The sequence below is a fragment of the Tiliqua scincoides genome, chromosome 2 (genome assembly GCF_035046505.1).
Source record: "Tiliqua scincoides isolate rTilSci1 chromosome 2, rTilSci1.hap2, whole genome shotgun sequence".
Lineage (NCBI taxonomy): Eukaryota > Metazoa > Chordata > Lepidosauria > Squamata > Scincidae > Tiliqua > Tiliqua scincoides.
Window position 1 is genome coordinate 98,378,192 of NC_089822.1, and position 20,700 is coordinate 98,398,891.

Sequence of the window (20,700 nt, forward strand, 5' to 3'; positions counted from 1 at the left end):
GCAAGTGCGACATGGGTGGGCAGGTGGGTGGAGAACAGGAGGCAGGATCAGGATCCAGCAGTTATACCAGATCCTGACCCCATTCCCAGGTGGCCCAGAGCAGTCCCGGGCTGCTTGAATTTGCGCCACCTTGTCAGGTGTTGCAGATCTGAGTAGACCCATTGGGGCCACTGCAGCACGACATGGGGTAAGGAGGAAGGTTTTCCCTTCCTCGGGCTGCGCTGCTTTTGGCCCCAAACGCACTGGATGCAGTGCAGGCCCACTGGCCTGCCTGTTTCCAGCACAAGTTAGGATTGCACCCTTAGTGAAACAGGGCAATGTCAGTCAGTTGTACCTGCAGCCTCAGGCCTCTTGTAATTCTGTAAAGTGGCTGTCATTTTGCCCTTTTTTAGAAGCAGAATTAGGATTGCCAGCACAAATTACTGAGCAGACAGGCTGTAGATGTTTGAAATAAGAACATGTAAGCAGAGCCCTGCTAGGTCAGATCAAAAGTCCATCTAACTCAGCATCCAGCTTCCCATAGTGGCAAGTTAGATGCCTCAGGAAAGCCCACAAGGAAGGATTGGAGCTGTATTACTCCTCAGCAACAGGTATTCAGAAGCACGCTGCCTCTGGAAATTGTATATACAATTTAATACAATATACAATAGTATATTGTATACAATAGTATACAATAGTATTAAGTATACTTATACTTAATACAATAGTATAAGCTAGTGTTACATATATGTTCACAACAAAACCAGTTTGCTCTTTTTTTCTTGCTTAGTTATCCTCATATTCTTATATTAGTCATTTGTGGCACATTTAAAAAAATAAGAAGGAAGACTTCTTTTTTTCTCATATTTTCAACATGAACATTTTCAACACTGAAAACAGATTTTTCATGTGAATGTGGCTTAGACATAGTTTATGCAAGACATAGGGCACAGGCCATTCATTTACCCAAGTAGGATTTTAATGTGGCCCAGTATATTTGTTGCGTTTAAAAATATTTAGAGGACAAGGCATGCCAGGGCAGCTAACAATTGGATGAAAACAATGAAAATAAATAAGATTTATTTTTTTACCCCTGTACCAGCCATATTATATGTGCACAACTTCCACCTGAATTATGGCTTGCTGGCATGCAACCTGTGCATATGAAAATGGCTGGTGCAAAGGTAAAAACAGACCAATGGGTCGGAGATTAGGGTGACAAAAGTGAAGAATAAGAACATAAGAACATAAGAACATAAGAACAGCCCCACTGGATCAGGCCATAGGCCCATCTAGTCCAGCTTCCTGGATCTCACAGCGGCCCACCAAATGCCCCAGGGAGCACACCAGATAACAAGAGACCTCGTCCTGGTGCTCTCCCCTACATCTGGCATTCTGACTTAACCCATTCCTAAAATCAGGAGGTTGCGCATACACATCATGGCTTGTACCCCATAATGGATTTTTCCTCCAGAAACTCGTCCAATCCCCTTTTAAAGGCGTCTAGGCTAGACGCCAGCACCACATCCTGTGGCAAGGAGTTCCACAGACTGACCACGCGCTGAGTAAAGAAATATTTTCTTTTGTCTGTCCTAACCCGCCCAACACTCAATTTTAGTGGATGTCCCCTGGTTCTGGTATTATGTGAGAGTGTAAAGAGCATCTCCCTATCCACTCTGTCCATCCCCTGCATAATTTTGTATGTCTCAATCATGTCCCCCCTCAAGCGTCTCTTTTCTAGGCTGAAGAGGCCCAAACGCCGTAGCCTTTCCTCATAAGGAAGGTGCCCCAGCCCCGTAATCAGCTTAGTCGCTCTCTTTTGCACCTTTTCCATTTCCACTATGTCTTTTTTGAGATGCGGCGACCAGAACTGGACACAATACTCCAGGTGTGGCCTTACCATCGATTTGTACAACGGCATTATAATATTAGCCGTTTTGTTCTCAATACCCTTCCTAATGATCCCAAGCATAGAATTGGCCTTCTTCACTGCCGCCGCACATTGGGTCGACACTTTCATCGACCTGTCCACCACCACCCCAAGATCTCTCTCCTGATCTGTCACAGACAGCTCAGAACCCATCAGCCTATATCTAAAGTTTTGATTTTTTGCCCCAATGTGCATGACTTTACACTTACTGACATTGAAGCGCATCTGCCATTTTGCTGCCCATTCTGCCAGTCTGGAGAGATCCTTCTGGAGCTCCTCACAATCACTTCTGGTCTTTACCACTCGGAAAAGTTTGGTGTCGTCTGCAAACTTAGCCACTTCACTGCTCAACCCTGTCTCCAGGTCATTTATGAAGAGGTTGAAAAGCACCGGTCCCAGGACAGATCCTTGGGGCACACCGCTTTTCACCTCTCTCCATTGTGAAAATTGCCCATTGACACCCACTCTCTGCTTCCTGGCCTCCAACCAGTTCTCAATCCACGAGAGGACCTGTCCTCTAATTCCCTGACTGTGGAGTTTTTTCAGTAGCCTTTGGTGAGGGACCGTGTCAAATGCCTTCTGAAAGTCCAGATATATAATGTCCACGGGTTCTCCCGCATCCACATGCCTGTTGACCTTTTCAAAGAATTCTATAAGGTTCGTGAGGCAAGACTTACCCTTACAGAAGCCATGCTGACTCTCCCTCAGCAAGGCCTGTTCATCTATGTGTTTTGAGATCCTATCTTTGATGAGGCATTCCACCATCTTACCCGGTATGGATGTTAGGCTGACCGGCCTATAGTTTCCCGGGTCCCCCCTCTTTCCCTTTTTAAAAATAGGCGTGACATTTGCTATCCTCCAATCTTCTGGTACTGTGGCTGTTTTGAGGGACAAGTTGCATACCTTAGTCAAGAGATCTGCAACTTCATTCTTCAATTCCTTAATAACCCTTGGGTGTATGCCATCAGGGCCCGGTGACTTATTGATCTTTAATTTATCAATGAGGTCTGAAACATCTTCTCTTTTAACCTCTATCTGACTTAACTCCTCGGTTAGGAGGGGCCGTTCGGGCAGCGGTATCTGCCCGAGGTCTTCTGCCGTGAAGACAGATGCAAAGAACTCGTTTAATTTCTCTGCCATCTCTAAGTCTCCTTTTATCTCCCCTTTCCCTCCCTCACCATCCAGAGGGCCAACCGCTTCTCTGGCGGGTTTCCTGCTTCTAACATATTTGAAGAAGCTTTTATTATTCCCCTTAATGTTGCTGGCCATGCGTTCCTCATAGTCTCGCTTGGCCTCCCCTATCACCTTCTTACATTTCTTTTGCCACAGTTTATGTTCCTTTTTATTCTCTTCATTAGGGCAAGACTTCCATTTACGGAAGGAAGCTTCCTTGCCCTTCACAGCCTCTCTAACTTGGCTGGTTAGCCATGCGGGCACTCTCCTGGATTTAGTGGAACCCTTCTTTCTTTGCGGTATACACCTCTGCTGGGCCTCTATTACTGTTGTTTTAAGCAGCCTCCATGCACTCTGGAGAGACTGGACTCTTTTTACCCTCCCTTTCAACCTCCTTCTAACCAGCCTCCTCATTTGAGGGAAGTCCGCCCGTCGGAAGTCAAGGGTTTTTGTTAGAGATTTGCCTGGTATTCTTCCCCCAACGTGCACGTCAAAACGGATCGCAGCATGATCACTGTTCCCCAATGGCTCAGTAACGTTTACATCTCTAACCAGGTCCTGCGTACCGCACAAAATTAAATCCAGAGTCACCTGTCCTCTGGTGGGCTCCTTGACTAGCTGATCTAAGCCACAGTCAAGAATCAATGAAGGAATCCTGAGAATATGGAGGGTTAGAGTTAACTGAAAAGGTGAGCTTGTTGGTAGTGTTTTTAAGCCTTTCAGAGGAAAATTGGTGACATTTGAAAGAGGCAAAAGAGGTAGATTAGAGAGTGCAACCTATGTTAGACATGAGTCCAAAGGTGGAAGTGGGAAAAGAAAATAGAAGGGGCAGTATCAGACCAGCTGGCACAGACCGGAGGGGGGGGTAAAAGCAGGAGAGTATGGGGAAGAAGACTGGAGACTGAGAAGCAAAGAGTGCTCAACATGAGGATGAGGCATTTGACCTTGACAGTTCGAGTTCTCAACACATTTGACCATATCAGATTTTTGAGAGAGTGAATGTTCAGTAGCATTTAATGTGCGCAGTATGTGCCTGATCATTGCCTTTTCATTTATAGCATGTAGTGTAGTTTTGAGAACATATAATTACAGGTGGGACCTTGGTATCCACTGATTTGGCATCCACTGATTTGACTCACCACTGATACTGAGGTCCACCTTTAAATGCCTTATGACAAGGAAAAAAAGTACCAAAATCCAATTTTCTTCCTTCATGCTGTTAAATAATTATACAGGTAGAGCCTATTTATCCGTGTTAGTTCTGTTCAGTGACCAGGTGTGATTAACAAAAAACTCGTTGTGCTAAATTCCATAGAGTTAAGCAAATACGCTGCTTGGGGCTGGAAGGAAACTAAGGCAGCTGTTCTCAGTCTCCTTCGCCTTCCCCTCCTTCCCCTTTCACAGGTGGGATGCTGAGCTTTTAAGAGTCCAGTCTTATGTGTTTCTACTCAGAAGTAAGCCCCATTGTAGTCAATGGGGCTTACTCCCAGGAAAGCGTGGAGAGGATTGTAATCTAAATCTCATGCTTTGCTTACTGGGAAGGCTTGCAGCTGGAGCTGGAGAGCCTGCACCATGGGGGGGGGGGAATTTGGCAAACACTCCCTGGGTTTTTTAAAGCAATCCCCTCTGTTGCTACTGCACCTGCCCCTCTGTGTGTGTGAGAAAGAGAGAGAGCTCCACCTTGCTGCATGTGTTCTGGTTACACAGGGTTTTCCGCCTCCCTCTTCAGCCTCTTTGCTGACTCAGGGGCTCCAAGAATGTTACTGTTCCCTTGCAAGGGGAACCTCTTCCAGGGCTATTTCCATGCCTGTGCCAGGCGAAGCCTTTTTGCAGTGTTTTGGGCTGCCTTAAAACAGAGTGAGACACCAGCGCAGGCAAAGGTGTGTGTGTGACTTTCAGTTCCCCCACCCCATTCTCGTTGAGACAAATACGCAGATAAAAAATCCATGGATAAATAGGTTGCACCTGTAATTTCATTCCATTAGATTCCATTATTCACCCCGTCTAGTGACTGAATGGGGCATAGTGTTTATACCAATGCATTCTGGGGCAATATGGGAGCAGCAAGAAACCTAGAAGTGGGTCTTTAAAGCTCTTTTTCCACTGATTTGATATCCACTAATTTTTTTATCCACTAGGGATTTGGGAACGGAACCCCAGTGGATAATGACCTGTACATATTACTCGGTTAGTGCCACTGCCGTCATCCTCTCATTGCACGTGTGGTCCAGTGCCAAGTGGCTCCATGCTTTTAGTGCTTAGTTGACTTCCTCCTTAAGGATTATAGGAAATACTGCAACAGAATTTCCACTGCATGTGAGCTTCCCTTTACATTCCGCAGGAGAAAGAGAGCCAAGTTCTCAGTCTAAGGATATGAACAAAATATATTTGCATTTTGTCCAGGGAAGTGACTCTTATCTAGGTAATCCAGCTGGAATATTCTCTGTGCCCCTCCCCCATTGAGATAACATCTTTTAGAATGTTATAAGCAAGTTGGACTGTTCTAACACAAATTTAAAATTCCTTTATAGTTTTCAGTAGATTAGTCAGGCAGCATTATCCATCAGTTTGCTGATGATGAATTGATTTATGTGACTGTCTCTCCTGATCAGCCACCAGAAGTCACTGAGGTGATACAAAAGAAATTCTGGCTCCCTTTTAACCATGACCAAGATATTCAGTGCCAACTGTAGGATCATGTATGTTCTTCCCTTTTGGAAGGGAATTTTCCCCCTTACAACTTTTAACTATTATACCTTGACACTGGTTTTACATCAAACTAGGACTTCTGATTCATTAGGATGTGAAAATCATCATGAGACTGAGGTTAGCTTTAACCATGGTTTATACTTGTGCTTTAGTATCACTTAGACCCAAATTCTAACCAGCTTTCCAGCACTGACTTAGCTATGCCAATGAGGCATGTGTTGCATTCTGCAGTTCAGTGGCACTCACAGAGACCTCCTCAAGGTAAGGGAATATTTGTTCCCTTACCTTGGAACTTAAAGTTGGTTAGGATTGCACCCATAACTGATTAAAGTAGAAAAAGGAAATTGGATCATGAATAGAAAGGAAGTAAGCACACAATCCCATGACTGACTCCTATCCTCTTAACTACACTTTGAAAGGACAGAGTGTTTCATCTGTATTTCCCTTGGGCAGCCATGTAGGTTGTGGACAGGACTGTGATGTATTAGTGGCTAGTTATTCTGGATTGATCTGCTGGAGTGTTATTCAGTGCTTAATTTGCAAAATGGGAGGTGCTGGGATTCCAACCTGCCCTGGAGGCCATAGTCCTAGAGTGTGGTTTTTGAGCCGTGAGGAAATCCTCTCTGCAGATGAGGAGAGACCCTTTTCACTCAAGAAAGGCTCAGATAATGTTAATGTGATGTGGTTGATGAGATCATAGATACTGAAAATGTGACTATGTGTTGGATTCTGTTTCTGTGTGTAAGAATAGTGTGTCAGCATAGATCAAACAACATTGTAAAGTACTTTTTGTCAGCAAACACAATCTGAGTTGACATTGGTCTGATGTACAATTCCATCTTTAGCATATGTGCCTTGCTTTTGGCCAAGAAGTCTTAAACATAACTATTTGCTGAACAAACCTTTTGATGCAGAAAGGAGTCCTGGGAAAAGAGGAACAAAAACACTACAGGGGAGCTAGGAGAACACAATAGGACTCAATTGCTAGTGGCTTATAGTCCATGGCTGTCAGCCTCACCCCTCCAGCTGTTGCTGGCTTCTGTGATACTATGACTAATTCTTCAACAGCAGTTCTGGCCAGGAATTGCAACTTTCCCCTCAAGGAAGGTTCCTTTCCCTTCCTTGGGATGCAACCACAAAGTCTGGAATAACCTGTAGCCCCTCCTTTTGAAATAACTCTTTTCTTGTCTACTTTATTATTATTTTTTTAACAAGATGGCATTTTGCCTTGATACTTCTGTGATCAGAGAGGACGACTGTAGTTTGTGTTTCCTAAATTTCTTATAACTTGGACACACTTTGTTCAGAATTAAAATTGGAGGCAGCCTGTTTATCCCCAGATTTTATATCCATGGATCTGGCTCAACCCAGGTTCCCTGGACCCGCATCGGGCCAGACTCAGTCCTACCTGAACCCTCTGAAGATGACTGGTGCTGTGCTCTGGTCGCCTCTGGAAGGCTTTCTGAAGCCTACAGAAGCTGCTCATGTCCTCCTGTTCCCTCTGCGGGTTTCAGAATGGCCAATAGACCTGAAAAACTGCAACTTCTGGTTTCTCGAAAGAAACTGGAGGTGACGTATGCTTTTTAAGGCGTTCTGAGGCCTGGATGGCTAAAGGGGCCAAACATCGCAGATTTCCTTATCCCTGATTTTCAGTATTTGAGCAGGGGGGGGGGTGGCGGCAGTGCGTGAGAACAGATCCGCTGCGGATATCAAGACCCCACCTGTACTGTACTGTTAGAATGTACATATGTATTCTAGAGTTATGCAGAGAAGCAACAGGTAGCCTCCTCTGAGGATAGTCACAGTGCTGCATCTCTACATCTGAGACAATTGCATGATCCACCCATATCAGGGGCAGAAATATGACTGAGCAAAACGTGACACACAGTGGATGAAGCAGACACACGTACATTGCCCTTCCAGGAGTTTTGTAACATACCAGCTCTCTCTATGTCTGTGTGCGAACCTGATAATGATAGACACTAGATAGTAAGTAATATTTACCAATCCAGCTGAAGAAGGTCTAGTGCTCGTAACTGTTGTAGCACTTTGTTGTGCTTTAGCTAGAAATTTAATTTCATTGGTGAGCTGTTTAGAAACTCCGGTTGCACAGAACCTTAATTTCCAGCATGTTATTAGCACTGTCAGATCAAAGAGAAGCTCAGTTAACAGGGAAATTTTTGCTTTTGGGGGAAAACATTACTGAATAATCCCAACAGGTAGCAGTGAGGCCTCAGCTTTGAATCGGTAGACAAAATGTGCAGGTTCATTTGTCTTACTTATCACAGATCTATTTGGGTCAGTACTCTTTGGAGACTGGCACAGGGTTGAATCAGGCCAGATTTGTCATAGCACAGTTGATTAGTCTGCTGGTTAATGTATGTCTGTATTTAATTACCCTATATCAGTGAGGCGTGCAAAGCCTCCCACGCACTCAGTTCTGAGTTGAATGCCTGCTGCCTGCACTGTCATCACAGGGGCTTCAGGTTCATTACACAGCTCTGAAAGGCTGGTCTTTTTTTCTTTTTTCTTTTTTTTAAAGAGGGTTTATATACTAGTAAAAATGCCTGTTGCTATCATGGGGCATAATGTGTGTGGAAAGAGGGCTTCTTTATTACAAAGGACTCCTGGGGTGTGAGTGTGTCTGTGCATGTGCTATATGTGCTCAGCAACATATTACCCCCTCTGGGTTCTCTGCAGCAATGTCCCCAGGAGTGGTGACTCATTCAGACTGTTAGGACTACAGCAGCTCCCAGCCCCTGGCAATCCCAGTCATTGAGCATTGATCCTGCCTCGGTCTGCATAGCCCCACCCTGAGTTCTGTCTTTTAGGCATCTTAGAGTGGGGAAGAATGTTGGTCCCTGCTTTATGATATTAATTCATTCCAGATACCCCTTCAGATTGAGGAAATATTGTGAACTCAATAATACTTTGGGGGGGGGGGGAATTCATTTTAAGACTTCAGAAGTTGAAACTTTTCACCACAGAAGCTTATTTCCCTCTCTAAATAGTGACTTTCCAGTGAAAATATCATTTGCATATAGAAGACTAAATAAATACGTACCTGGAGAGGAGTGGAAGAACCATAGATCTACCTATGGCACAGAATCAGGCCCACACTCCTGCCTGCCTCTGCAGTGCTGAGTCTGCTTCTTGACTCGGTAGGACAAGTAGCATCAGGTCATGGTGGGGGGAGTTACCAATGTACTATGGTGACACCATATTTTGTCATACACTTTGTGCCCTATTGAACTAGGGCACAAGGAAGCTTGACCTGCCACAGCTCCGAAGATTGTGGAAGTATCAGTTAACGGTACTACTTCAGGAGGGCCCTTCCCTATTGCCTCAAAGAGTCAGGAATTGTGCACAAGAGTCTTTTTTAGGATTCTGTTTCAACATGGTTTGGGGTGATGGAGAGACATCAGCCCTCTAAATCAGTGTTTCTCAAACTGTCGGTTGGGACCCACTAGGTGGGTTGCAAGCCAATTTCATTTCCCAATTTCAAGCCAATTTCAGTTTTCAGTGGGTCCCCATTCATTTCAATATTTTCACTATATTAGACTTGATGCTACCATGGTGTGTGACTGCATTTGGGGAAATGTTACAGACCTGCCCTTTTAACAAGCTACTATGTCTGTTAACAATGACAGTAAATGGGACTTACTCCTGGGTAAGTGTGGATAGGATTGCAGCCTAGGATTGTTACAAATTTTCCTGCTTGATGACGTCACTTCTGGTCATGACGTCACTTCCAGTGGATTCTGACAGATTCTCATACTAAAAAGTGGGTCCCGGTGCTAAATGTGTGAAAACCACTGCCCTAAGTCACAGCCTAAAAATCATTAGGATTCCATTACTTCTGAAAGCAGAAGCACCTGCATAATTTTTCATGTTTTTTCCTTTGCATTTGGGACATTAATAGGCCTGTGAGAAGAGCATGACTGAATTCAGGAATTTGAAATATTAACACTCTGCTCATTACCACCTCCACACATACACATGGACTCAGCAAGTTGTACTTTGCAATCTGCTTAACCAAGGAAGTGGGGCATGAAGGCCAAGTTTCAAATTCAGCTTTTCTTGGTGTATATTTAGGGTTGCCTTGGCATACAGTATTTTATGTAAAGCTTGGAATAACACTGGCTATAGTTCCAGGCCAGGGGTGCTCACACTTTTTTGGCTCGAGAGCTACTTTGAAACCCAGCAAGGCCCGGAGATCTACCAGAGTTTTTTTTTACAATGTTTGCGCCATCATAACATATAACATTTATGTGTACAATGTATGTTGGTGTACCTTGAGCCCCACTGAGTATAACAGGACTTACTCCTGAGTAGACATGCCTAGGATTAGGCTGTGAGGCTGCAATCCTAGCCACACTTACCTGGGAGTAAGCCCCATTGAGTACAATGGGCCTTACTCCCGGCGTTTCCTCCCAGAGGCACCTGAAGGGAGGGTCGGCACTCCACGATCTACTCATTTTGCCTCGCAATCTACCAGTAGATCGCGATCCACCTATTGCGCACCCCTGTTCCAGGCCTTAAGTCTTTGTTCAATATTTCGTTTCATTCCCCTTCACTCACTGATATCTGCATTTGACATTCACATCCAAACTGCATGTTATACTTACACACATATGCATGTATTGTTTGTTCAGTGGACTCTTTTAGCAAGGAAAAGCCAATTCCCTTGGAAGAGATCAGGAACAGAAAAGCAATGGGGGGGGGGTAGGGTGCTGAATCCATTCCCCACCTGCTGTTATCTTCCAAGTCATCCTCCTGGTCAAGCAGCTTTTCCCCTCCTTATGGTTTTAACTGCATATTTCTGCATTTAAAAATCCTCCATGAAGAACACTTGACAAGAGAAAAGATTATTTGAGGCAGGGAACGGGGATTCCCCTCCCTTGTCGCTCCTTTACTTCCAATACCCACCACAGTAAGCAGATTTTTCACATGTAAAGGACCCATTGGGCTGCCCTGAAACACCTTTGCATGTACAGTGTAGTTTGGTCCTTGGTGCCAAAATGCAAGTTCATGGAGTTTCCCTGCTTATTATTAAGGGCTGGCTATCAGTGTCTTTTTTTTCCCCTCTTGGAATTTCTCCATCGTGATTCATGTTTTAAAATTTCCCAGGCCGGATATTACAAACACCTGATTTCTAGTAATTGTTTCATATCCTCTTTAATTGTGCCATGGAAAAAGAAAAACTGATCATAAGATACAACTGATTATTTTGCTTTCTTTTTTCTTTGTGAACACTTGGCAAAGATCGTGTCATACATTTCTGTTTGAGCGTGGTGAAGTTTGTTGTTTAGTGTTACTTTAACAAGAAAAATTGCATTCAACTTTTGAGAATTTTTTTTTTCCGGTCTTGCTTTTTTTCTGATCTGATTCTGCATTGGCTGGGTTTTACAAGGGTAAATTACAGCCCAATCCAGTTTATGGCAACAGATTTGCCATAAACCTAATCTGAGTTTATGGCAACAGATTTTGTGATCCACTGCCATAAGCCCTGGTGCAGCATTGCAAAAGGCATGCCACTGATTTGCATGTTAGGACAACTGGCACAAATTGCCAAAGGCCCCAAGCATGCACCAGTGGCTCACCTAGGCCATACTGAAGCAAGGAAGGTGGTGGTGAGATGGGTTGTAGGCGGTTCAAAGGAGAATCAGAGAGGTGTGGGCAGGAGGTAGTTCGAGGGCAGGGGGGAGTAGATCTCTGCAACAGTTGCACATGCCAGGATCCTATCCCCCTTATTCCGGCCCATCATGCCCCCTGAGGGTCTTCAGACTTATGCCAGTTAAACAGATGGCATAAGTATTAAGAGTCCCATTGGCAGCCAGGCAGCTTATGGGTCAATAAGTAAAAATATTTCTCACACACACACAGAGAGAGAGAGAGAGAGAGAGAGAGAGAGAAAGCTCCCTCGCTCTTGTTCATGTAGAACTAAACCATCCTTTTGCATTATGAACTGAACTACACAATCTACTGAAAATTGTGTGGAGAGGTAGCCCACACTACATTTGCATTTGCTCATTATTGGCACTCTCCTACTTTTTTTCCCCCCACTGAAAACAGGTTCTTCCTTAAAATATGTTCACATCTTTTTGTGACCAGTCTCATGTTATCTATTTTATTGACTGTTATCCTGCCCCATGCACCTTGTAATTGGAACTCTTTTCTTAACAGTGGTTTTGTGCCAGTGAACCCTAGACACACTGCTATTGGGAGGGGCAGATTTTCCTGTGGCAGAAGTTAACCCCATCAATTTTGTGGTTCACACTCAAAAGTTTGCCTCTTGTCGCCTCCCATTTTCCATCCCACTAAATTACAGTGATTTGCAGTTTCTATAAAGAAAAAGATACAATCGTACAAATTCATCATTAAAGAGAAAAAACAGACAACTGAATGGAACCTGTTTGTAAAAATGAAATCTAGGTATAAAGATTCAATATACTTTTCATTACCAAATATAGGGGGCACACAACAGGGTAAGGAGATCACATTCAGGCCCAGTATACTTCCTGGAGGCATCTGACTAACCATGGCTAGAAACAGAGTGCTAGACTCAGCAAACCCTTGGTCTGATCCAACAGAGCTGCTTCTGTAATATAGAAGTACATATGGATGGGAGACATGGAAAAATTAGCCCACACAAGAGGCAGTGTGATGTAGAGGATAGTGGGTTGGACTTGACCAAGGAGCCTTGGTTCAAATTCCCCACTCAGTCGTGAAATTCAGATGGCCTTGGGGGCAAGTTGCTTATCTTACAACTCAGAAACTCAGCCTAACTTACCTCAAATGTTGTCATGAGGATAAATGGAGCAATCTTATGAATGTTGCCCTAAGCTCTATGGAGGAGGAATGAAAATACAAAGAGAGAGGCAGGATAGCAAGGGACAAATGTTACATTAAATGAGGCAAAAAGTGCCAACCTGAATAATGCCTGATTTTATTCTCCCTGTTTCAGTCACCCTCACCTGTTAATATCATCTTGAGACTACAAATTTGCATTCCCTGTCCTTACTGAACTTAGATTATATTAATAACAATTTTTATGAAAAAGCATTTTAAAATCAGAATTAAGAGATCAAAAGATAATATTAATAATCACGAGTGACTGACTTGAGCACTGACTTGGTTGCTCTTGCTTCTCTCCCCATGGCCTTGTAATCCCCAAAGCCAGACTCCCCAGTAAATTGAGTTGAGATTCCTTGGTCATTCCAAGGGGCATTTTAAAGCTTAGAACAGCAATAGCAATTACAACTATCATGACAGAAAGTGCCCCTGTTCGGTCTCTGATGTGTAGGTATTCTGGTCCAGGCAAAGCTGTCACAATCCATCATGTTAGCCCTGTGCTTACAGCACAGCTTATGAAAGTAATAGTGAGTTTTGATTTCACTTTCCAGGAAATCTATTCCCTTTATTGTTATTAGATAAAATTCATTATATTCGTTGACGACAGTAAAAGTATCTTAAGGCATTTCTGCCCAATATTGCTTATATACAACTTGGATCAAATGTGTATACCTGTGGGCTGGGCAGAAATGGGTTAAGAGTTTTCTGCCTAGACCAGGGGTGTCCAAACTTTTTGGCAGGAAGGCCACATCATCTCTCTGACACTGTGTTGAGGGCCAGGAAAAAAAAAAAAGAACTAATTTACGTTTCAAATTTGAATAAATTTACATAAGTGAATATATTAGAGATGGAACTTATATGAATTAAGGTTGCTTGGCTTAGATTACTGAAATTTTGGTTTAGGACTTTATTTAACCCTACCTCCTCTGGTCTAATGCTCCAATTATTGTCGGATTCAGTCCTGCCATTAGAGATCACTGATCTTCTAACCAAGCTCAAGTCAATAGGGCTGGACACTGCAGAGCTAGGCATGATTGGGTGTGATGCTGCTTACAGAATCGTCAAAGAAAGAATTCTTGACATCGAACAACAAGAGTTGTTTAGTGCCGCCAGAACCACATGCTCACCACTCTATCTCCATGTTCCAATCAGTTTTGGGAAACTGGCCTCCTTCTTTTATCACCTGGAGTGCCTACAGGCTCGGAGAGCATTCACACTTGCAAGATGTAATGCTCTTCCATCAGCCGTGTTATCGGGCAGGTTCAGTGGTATTCCCTACTCGGAGAGGAAATGCAAGTGTGGTAGGGATTGTATTGAGACCATAACACATACCCTTTTCTACTGCCCACTTCATGACGTCTCACGCAAGAAATATCTAGGCCCTTTGCTAACTAGGATGCAGGGCTGGGAGGACTCAATCATGCTTCAGTCTCTCCTTTCCACATCTGACTCTGAGACCCTTGATAGGGTCGCTGCCTTTTTATCTGGGGTAATTGCCAGGCAGAGCTCTGGAACTCTGGGCAGTATGTGAGGAAAAGACTGATGTCTATGTTGTGGTGTCTTTGTATATTTTTGTTTTGTTTTGTTTTTTCTCTGTATTTTATGCCAATAAATGTCTACTGAACTGAAGGTCTTGCAATAGCTCAAAGCCTATAAAAGGCCTTGCCCAAAGCAAGGCCAGCCTTTCCTTTGCTGCTGCTGCAGCATCACAGATGTGAAGCAGCAAGTAGTGGAGGAGCCCTCGTCCCACAGCTCACACGAGAGGTCAAACAGTTGGCTGTCACTCTGAGAGCAGCTGCATCAGGCCAGCATGGGCTCCAGCAAGTCTCCAGAGGGTCAGAGGCTCATTGGAGACTGGGGGCTCCCTGAGGGCCAAATTGGGAGTCCTCGAGGGCCACAAGTGGCCCCAGGGCTGGGGTTTGGGCACCCCGGGCCTAGACTGTAGCCTTATGCAGACATAGTACTTAACCATATGTACTTCTTAACCATGGTTAAGCTTTACATCACAATACCTAAACCATGGTTAAGAATTGGCCACAAACCAAAAAAAGTGTGAAAAGAGTTGCAATAACTATGGCTAACCTTTTGATCTGCACTGAGCAAAACATGGTTAGACTGAAAGGAAGTAGCCTTTTCTCCTTACAAAGTGATAAGCATGTCCTGCTGCTGTCTTCCTAAGTACGGCATCTGGGAGCAGTCTTAGCAAGCTAAACCATTATTTTGTAGTACATGTGGGCCATGATTAAGTTATGTGAGATGGAGTTAAATAATAATAATAATAACAACAGGTATTTATATACCGCCTTTCTTGGTCTTTATTCAAGACTTTATTCAAGGCGGTTTACATAGGCAGGCTTTATTAAATCCCTATTAAATAGGGATTTTTACAATTTCAAAGAAGGTTCTTTCTTTCAAGAACGACTACATTCAAGGTGTTTCATTCCGATCTGGCTTCACATTCTGGCCTCCATCCTCCCACGCTCAGAGCAGATGGAATAGCTTGGCTTTAGCTTGTCAGCTGCTCCAAGGTCGCATGGTGCCGGTGGCCTCGAACTGGCGACCTTGTGGATGTTTTCTTCAGGCAGACGGAGGCTCTACCCTCTAGACCAGACCCATAAAGCAACAAACCATGGTTATGGCTAACCATGGTTAAGTATTAGCTGGGTCTTTTCTGTGTTCAAAACCTTCTCTGTGTGAGGGCAAACTTGTCACCTCAGGAATTAAGGTTTCTTTTTCATATATGAATTCATTGATAGCCTGTCCAAATAAAGCAAATTACTGGCTAATCTTTTATGGATTTCCCAGGACAGAGGCTGGAATTCATGCTTACACTCAAGCAACTGACATTTTGATGCAGGCCAGGACCTAGGAGAGGGGGGTAAAGGGGGTAATTTGTACCCGGGCTCAGGAGCCAATGGAGGAGGCCCAGAAATTTCCTGGAATATTACATTTTCCTATCTACTCAGATTTGACGCTTGCAAGGGATGCTGGGGATACTACCACGAGCTTGCGGCTGCAGCTATTAGCAAGCCATATATGCTGGGCCAAGGAATGCAGGCATGACGCTCCTTAGCACAGTATCAAATCTGGGAGGAAACTGGCCTGCTACAGTAATTCCTTGGCTTGTGGTTCTACTTACCATGAAGGAGTGTAGAGGAGCTCAGGGACACAGCAGTGGGGTTATAGTTGCCGCAGAAGCAAGTTTTGGTATGCACAGGACACTTTCCATTTTAGTATGAGCCTCAATAAGATGATGCTAATTTTCTGCATGATCTTCTATATTTCAAAGAATTTAGAGAGACTTAGGAGTGTGTTTTGATTTTTCCATATTACTGTATCTAGCTGCCGATGCCATATGACTGGGTAGACCTGGGCTCCAAAGACTTTCCCAGCTGTCTCCACCCTCCCTCCCACCCTGTTTTGCCCCTCCCCAAATCCATTCTGCTCACCCATCGCCACCCTCCCCCACTCTGTGTCATCCCTCCCCCTTTGCAAAGGAACCCAAAATAAACTTCATACCCCCTGGTAAAATTCCTCTCAGAGACCCTGATGCAGGCCATTAGGAATTTGAAGAATTTATTCAGACCTAGTTTGTGTGCTTGCACACACAAACACATACTGCCCCAGTCAGCCCAGCAGGGACCTTACAAAGCTGATTTCATATGTGAAACATGGAATGGTTTGGTGAGTGAGGAGAAGACTGCAATAGCAGCCTAAGATGACTTGTCTGTGGGAACTGGGTATAAAAGTTATATACCTGATACTAACTTCATGTAACTTCATGATTTCATGTAAGGCCATCTGGCCCATAAGTACTACGTAGCATTTCAATGATTGTGAGCAGGGCTCCCTGTGAAAATTACAGGGACTATGTGGAGCCCCTACTTTTGCTGTTTCGGGACAGCAGTGACATCATCATCAAGTTCCAGAGTGTCATGAAGAAAGCTACACAGGTTTCCAAATCTAATGTACTAGTAAACTGTGACAGAAGATATTGATGCTTGTCTGTTTTTTGTTTAAGAAGGAAAACAAAAACTTTTGAAAAACTTTTAGCATCTTACTGTCTGCTTCTGTGTTGTCATTTCTGGTTTCCTGTTGGCATTCACCCTCCATTTAACATAACCCACTTTATTTTTTGGTGCAGCTGTAAGCAGGCAAGTGAACACAATTGTTTTCCCCTTCCTACAGAATTCCAGAGGCAAGATAGCATGAAGCCCCAGCAGAAAGACATCCAGCTGTACGACACACCTTATGAACCTGAAGGCAATGGTGTGGAGTCAGATTCGGAAAGCGTTGTGAGTCAGCGCTTGAGAGAGAGCAAGTTACCACAGGACGATGACAGGCCTGCCGATGAATATGACCAGCCGTGGGAGTGGAATAAGGTCACCATTCCAGCCTTGGCAGGTAAGACCCTCTGCGGCGAATCATCACTTGTCTGTTTTGAGACTTGAGAGAGACATTAAAGCTTCTGAGAACATGGTAAAGGAATTTAGTGTTTTCCCCAGCATAGCTAATTGTACTACGCTGTTGGGACTCTTAGCTATGATACTAAACAGATATTACAGAAGCAGTGTGTCACTAAATACTGGACAGAGTTACATTTAGAATCAGAGCATGTGTTGTCTAGTCCTAAAATTGCTTGGGGGTTTTGGGAAGTGCAGATGGTTTGTGTTGGCCAGGCACCCTAGTATTTATATCAGGCATGGCCTATCTAAGCCAGACGCTTCATGCGGTGTGAAAATCACAGGGGCTAATGTTTCTACTCTTATTCCTTCAAAAGAGGACTCTGAAGTTTGCACACAGTCCCGGGCAGCCCCTTGCACTTGGTCCCAACTTCAGACTGTGAGCTCGTGGTTTAAGCCACTGCGTACCTGATAAGGATAAATCATATAGGGTGGCCCGGCACCTTCATGCCTTCATTGTGAGTTTACCCAAGCTAACTTTCTGGCTGCTTTTGGCAAAAGGATGCTGGACTTGATGGACCTCTGATTCAGCAGCCTTTTTTACTCTTTTCTCATAGAACCCAGTGAGAGTTAGTCAGAATCAAGCCCAACCCTACATGCATATCCTTACCCCAGATTCCAGTTCTTGTTTATGCTCTAATACAGGGGTGCCCAAACATTTTGGCAGGAGGGCCACATCATCTCTCTGACACTATGTCGGGGGCCAGGGAAAAAAAGAATTAATTTACCATTTAAAATTTGAATAAATTTACATAAATGAATATATTAGAGATGGAACTGTGTGAATGAATGAAGGTCTTGCAGTAGCTCAAGGCCTATAAAAGGCCTTGCACAAAGCAAGGCCAGCCTTTCCTTTGCTGCCATTGCTGCATCACAGACGTGAAACAGCAAGTAGTGGAGGGAGCCCTTGTCCCACAGCTCAAGTGAGAGGTCGAACAGTCTTTCTCTTGCTGAGAGGCCAGCACGGGCTCCAGCAAGTCTTTGGAGGGCCAGAGGCTCATTGGAGACTGGGAGCTCCCCAAGGGCCTGATTGAAAGGCCCCGAGGGCCGCAAGTGGCCCCCTGGTCGGGGTTTGGGCACCCCTGCTCTAATATAACAGAAAAGCAGTTCCCAGGAACTGGCTCTGACGTTGAACTACACAACAAGATGATCATCAAGCAGTTGATAGGTTTAATTTATAGCTTAACGGACCACAACTTGTGTAGGCTTGAGGTTACATGAAGCTGATCCTGTCAATCTCCTACCGGCAGTGGTGTAATGGGTCATCACAAAACATTGACTCTCTGTACTTCTGGCAATTATCCAACCATGAAAACAAGGTTAGGTGGTGATAGCCTATTATGTCCTGGTACTTGCATATGATGTCACTTAAACAGAACGTGCAAAATCCAGAAAGTCATGGGGAATAGACGACCTATCTGTTGCCATTGCAGATGGCTTTGGAGATGTGGAAGTGTTAGGTAGTGAAGCTGCTTCATGTGGAGACAGAACAGTGCAGTGATAAACATGTGGTAGGACAACAGGCACCTGCAGCACAAACTTTTTGTTTATCATTTAGCTTACTGGAATTGTAATATTAATATTAGCTGTATAGGTCAGCCATACAGGCTCCAGTTGCCAGGTGGTCATGTGTTCAGTCAGACTGTTCCAATAGTCTATAAAAATTCCTGGTCACATTTCTTATGATAATGGCTAGTCCTTTCAAAGTGTACGTAGATAAAAGGGAGGGTGTAAGCCAAAAGAGGAGAGCACCCTGGTGCATAGATGCACTCTTAAGAGCAGTAAGATTTGCCAATGAAGTGAACATTTTTTTCCTATCAGATAGATGTTGTGATACTGCAAACATTACTTTGACCTTTGAAATTTCTAATTGTAATACTTCCTGTGTCGAGGGCAAGGTATGGCAGTTCTTCACCACCGCTGTTTGCATATACACATGCAACCATATACGGAGTCTTGTGGCACCCTGCAAACTAACATACTTTTGCATAAGCTTCTATGCACCAGAGCCCATTTCATCAGGTTCCTGCATACATACATGCTGCTTCCACTGGGGCATCCAGCAATTCAGCTCCCCAGCAGGCTATATATGTTGAAAGAACAACATGAAACCTAGAACTGCACAAGAACAGTGGGTATGGGTATACATTTTCGTTCCCACCAATGAGAACAGCTGTTACCTATTAAGTTCCCAGTTTAACTGAAGGTCTGTGAGTTGCTGTTTCCTATATTGATTAGACTTCTCATTAACTTTTTTCCTGTCTTCTTGTTTTATGACTCTCCACCTAAGCGTTGATGACCAGTTTCTTCTTTTGCTCCTATTTTTCAGTACATCTGTAAAGCACTTTGTGTAACTCAGCCCCACTGTGAATGAGTTATTCTTTCCACAACTCTGCTAACAAGTTATGGGCCCAGGCCCAGAAACAGCACAAACTGCAAAACAAAGAGCTAAGGACAAACTGTATGCTGTAACCTATCTTGTTGCTAAAGGCTTGTGGGTTGCTCTCTGGCTTTTGTTTCTCTGTTTCTTTTTAACAATGGCTGTAGTTCTTTTGTTGTTGCAGTAAAGTTCTTAACAAAACTCAGTTTTGTTGTGCATGGGACTGATTGATTCCTGCAGCTCTGCTTACAGTGCACACCCAAGAACAGAAACGAGTAGCATACAGCAACCTGGAGCACTAAGTGCTCTGCTGGGAAGAGCAAGAAGGCATCCCAGGTGCAGCTGCCATCACTGAGCACCAGGGCAGAAGAGCCAGAGAGGGGGAATGCAATAAGCTGAGCTAACCTGCCTTTTCTACTCTGAGTTCCTCTGTGATGGGATGCACAGAAGGGAAGTGATCTCCTTTCAGTCAGTGCTTTTAAGTTTCACTTGCCACAATCCTAACCAACTTTCCAGCACTGACATAAGAGCAATGCAATTCCGAGGTAAGGGAACAAACATTCCCTAACCTTGAGGAGGCCTCTGCAGGATGCAGCAAATGCCCCACCAGCACAGCACAGCTATGCCAGTGTTGGTTAGGATTGCGCCCACTATCTTTTATTTGCCCACAAACGTGACAGCATATTGTCCAGTAACAGATGGGAGACGCATAAGGCCCTAACCATCTTCTTAAAGCAGCCATTCTTCCCTGGTTTAAGGTAGAATGAGACACAGACAAAGGGCTGTAGTGCTTTTGTTGCCCAAGGGTATTGGCGTTCTGTGGAGGAATAGAATCTCTGTGAGATGTTTGCCCACTTCCTTTTGCTGAAAACAAATGCTGTTACTCATAACTGCGTAACTGGGTGCTGGAATAACTCCTTATCACTAATTGAATTCCTGGCATAAGGGTAATGCGGTTGCTCCTTTTGCAAAGAAGTTTCCTAACCAGAGCCGTTCTGGGCAAGGGTTTGTATTGTGACATTGTACTTAAATTAAGTTCCAATCAACAGGGAGAACAATGTATTTTACAAATTGTCCTTTTGCATACCATCATGCAATTTTTATCCCATGTGACACTGCAGTAGCGGAGATAAAGAGCAGTATACATCAGTTTTATACCTTTCTCTCTACCTCTGTTAATGTGTTATATGAGTTTCCTACTTAATTGAAAA

At 44.0% G+C, this 20,700-nt stretch overlaps 1 protein-coding gene across 1 annotated transcript in view; it reads left to right on the plus strand.

Moving 5' to 3' along the window:
* Positions 1-20,700, plus strand: part of SHB (SH2 domain containing adaptor protein B) — a 161,328-nt gene that overhangs the window by 80,758 nt on the left and 59,870 nt on the right. Inside the window, 1 exon segment of the mRNA XM_066617800.1 lies at positions 16,835-17,050. Within this exon segment, the coding sequence (XP_066473897.1) occupies positions 16,835-17,050 (216 nt within the window).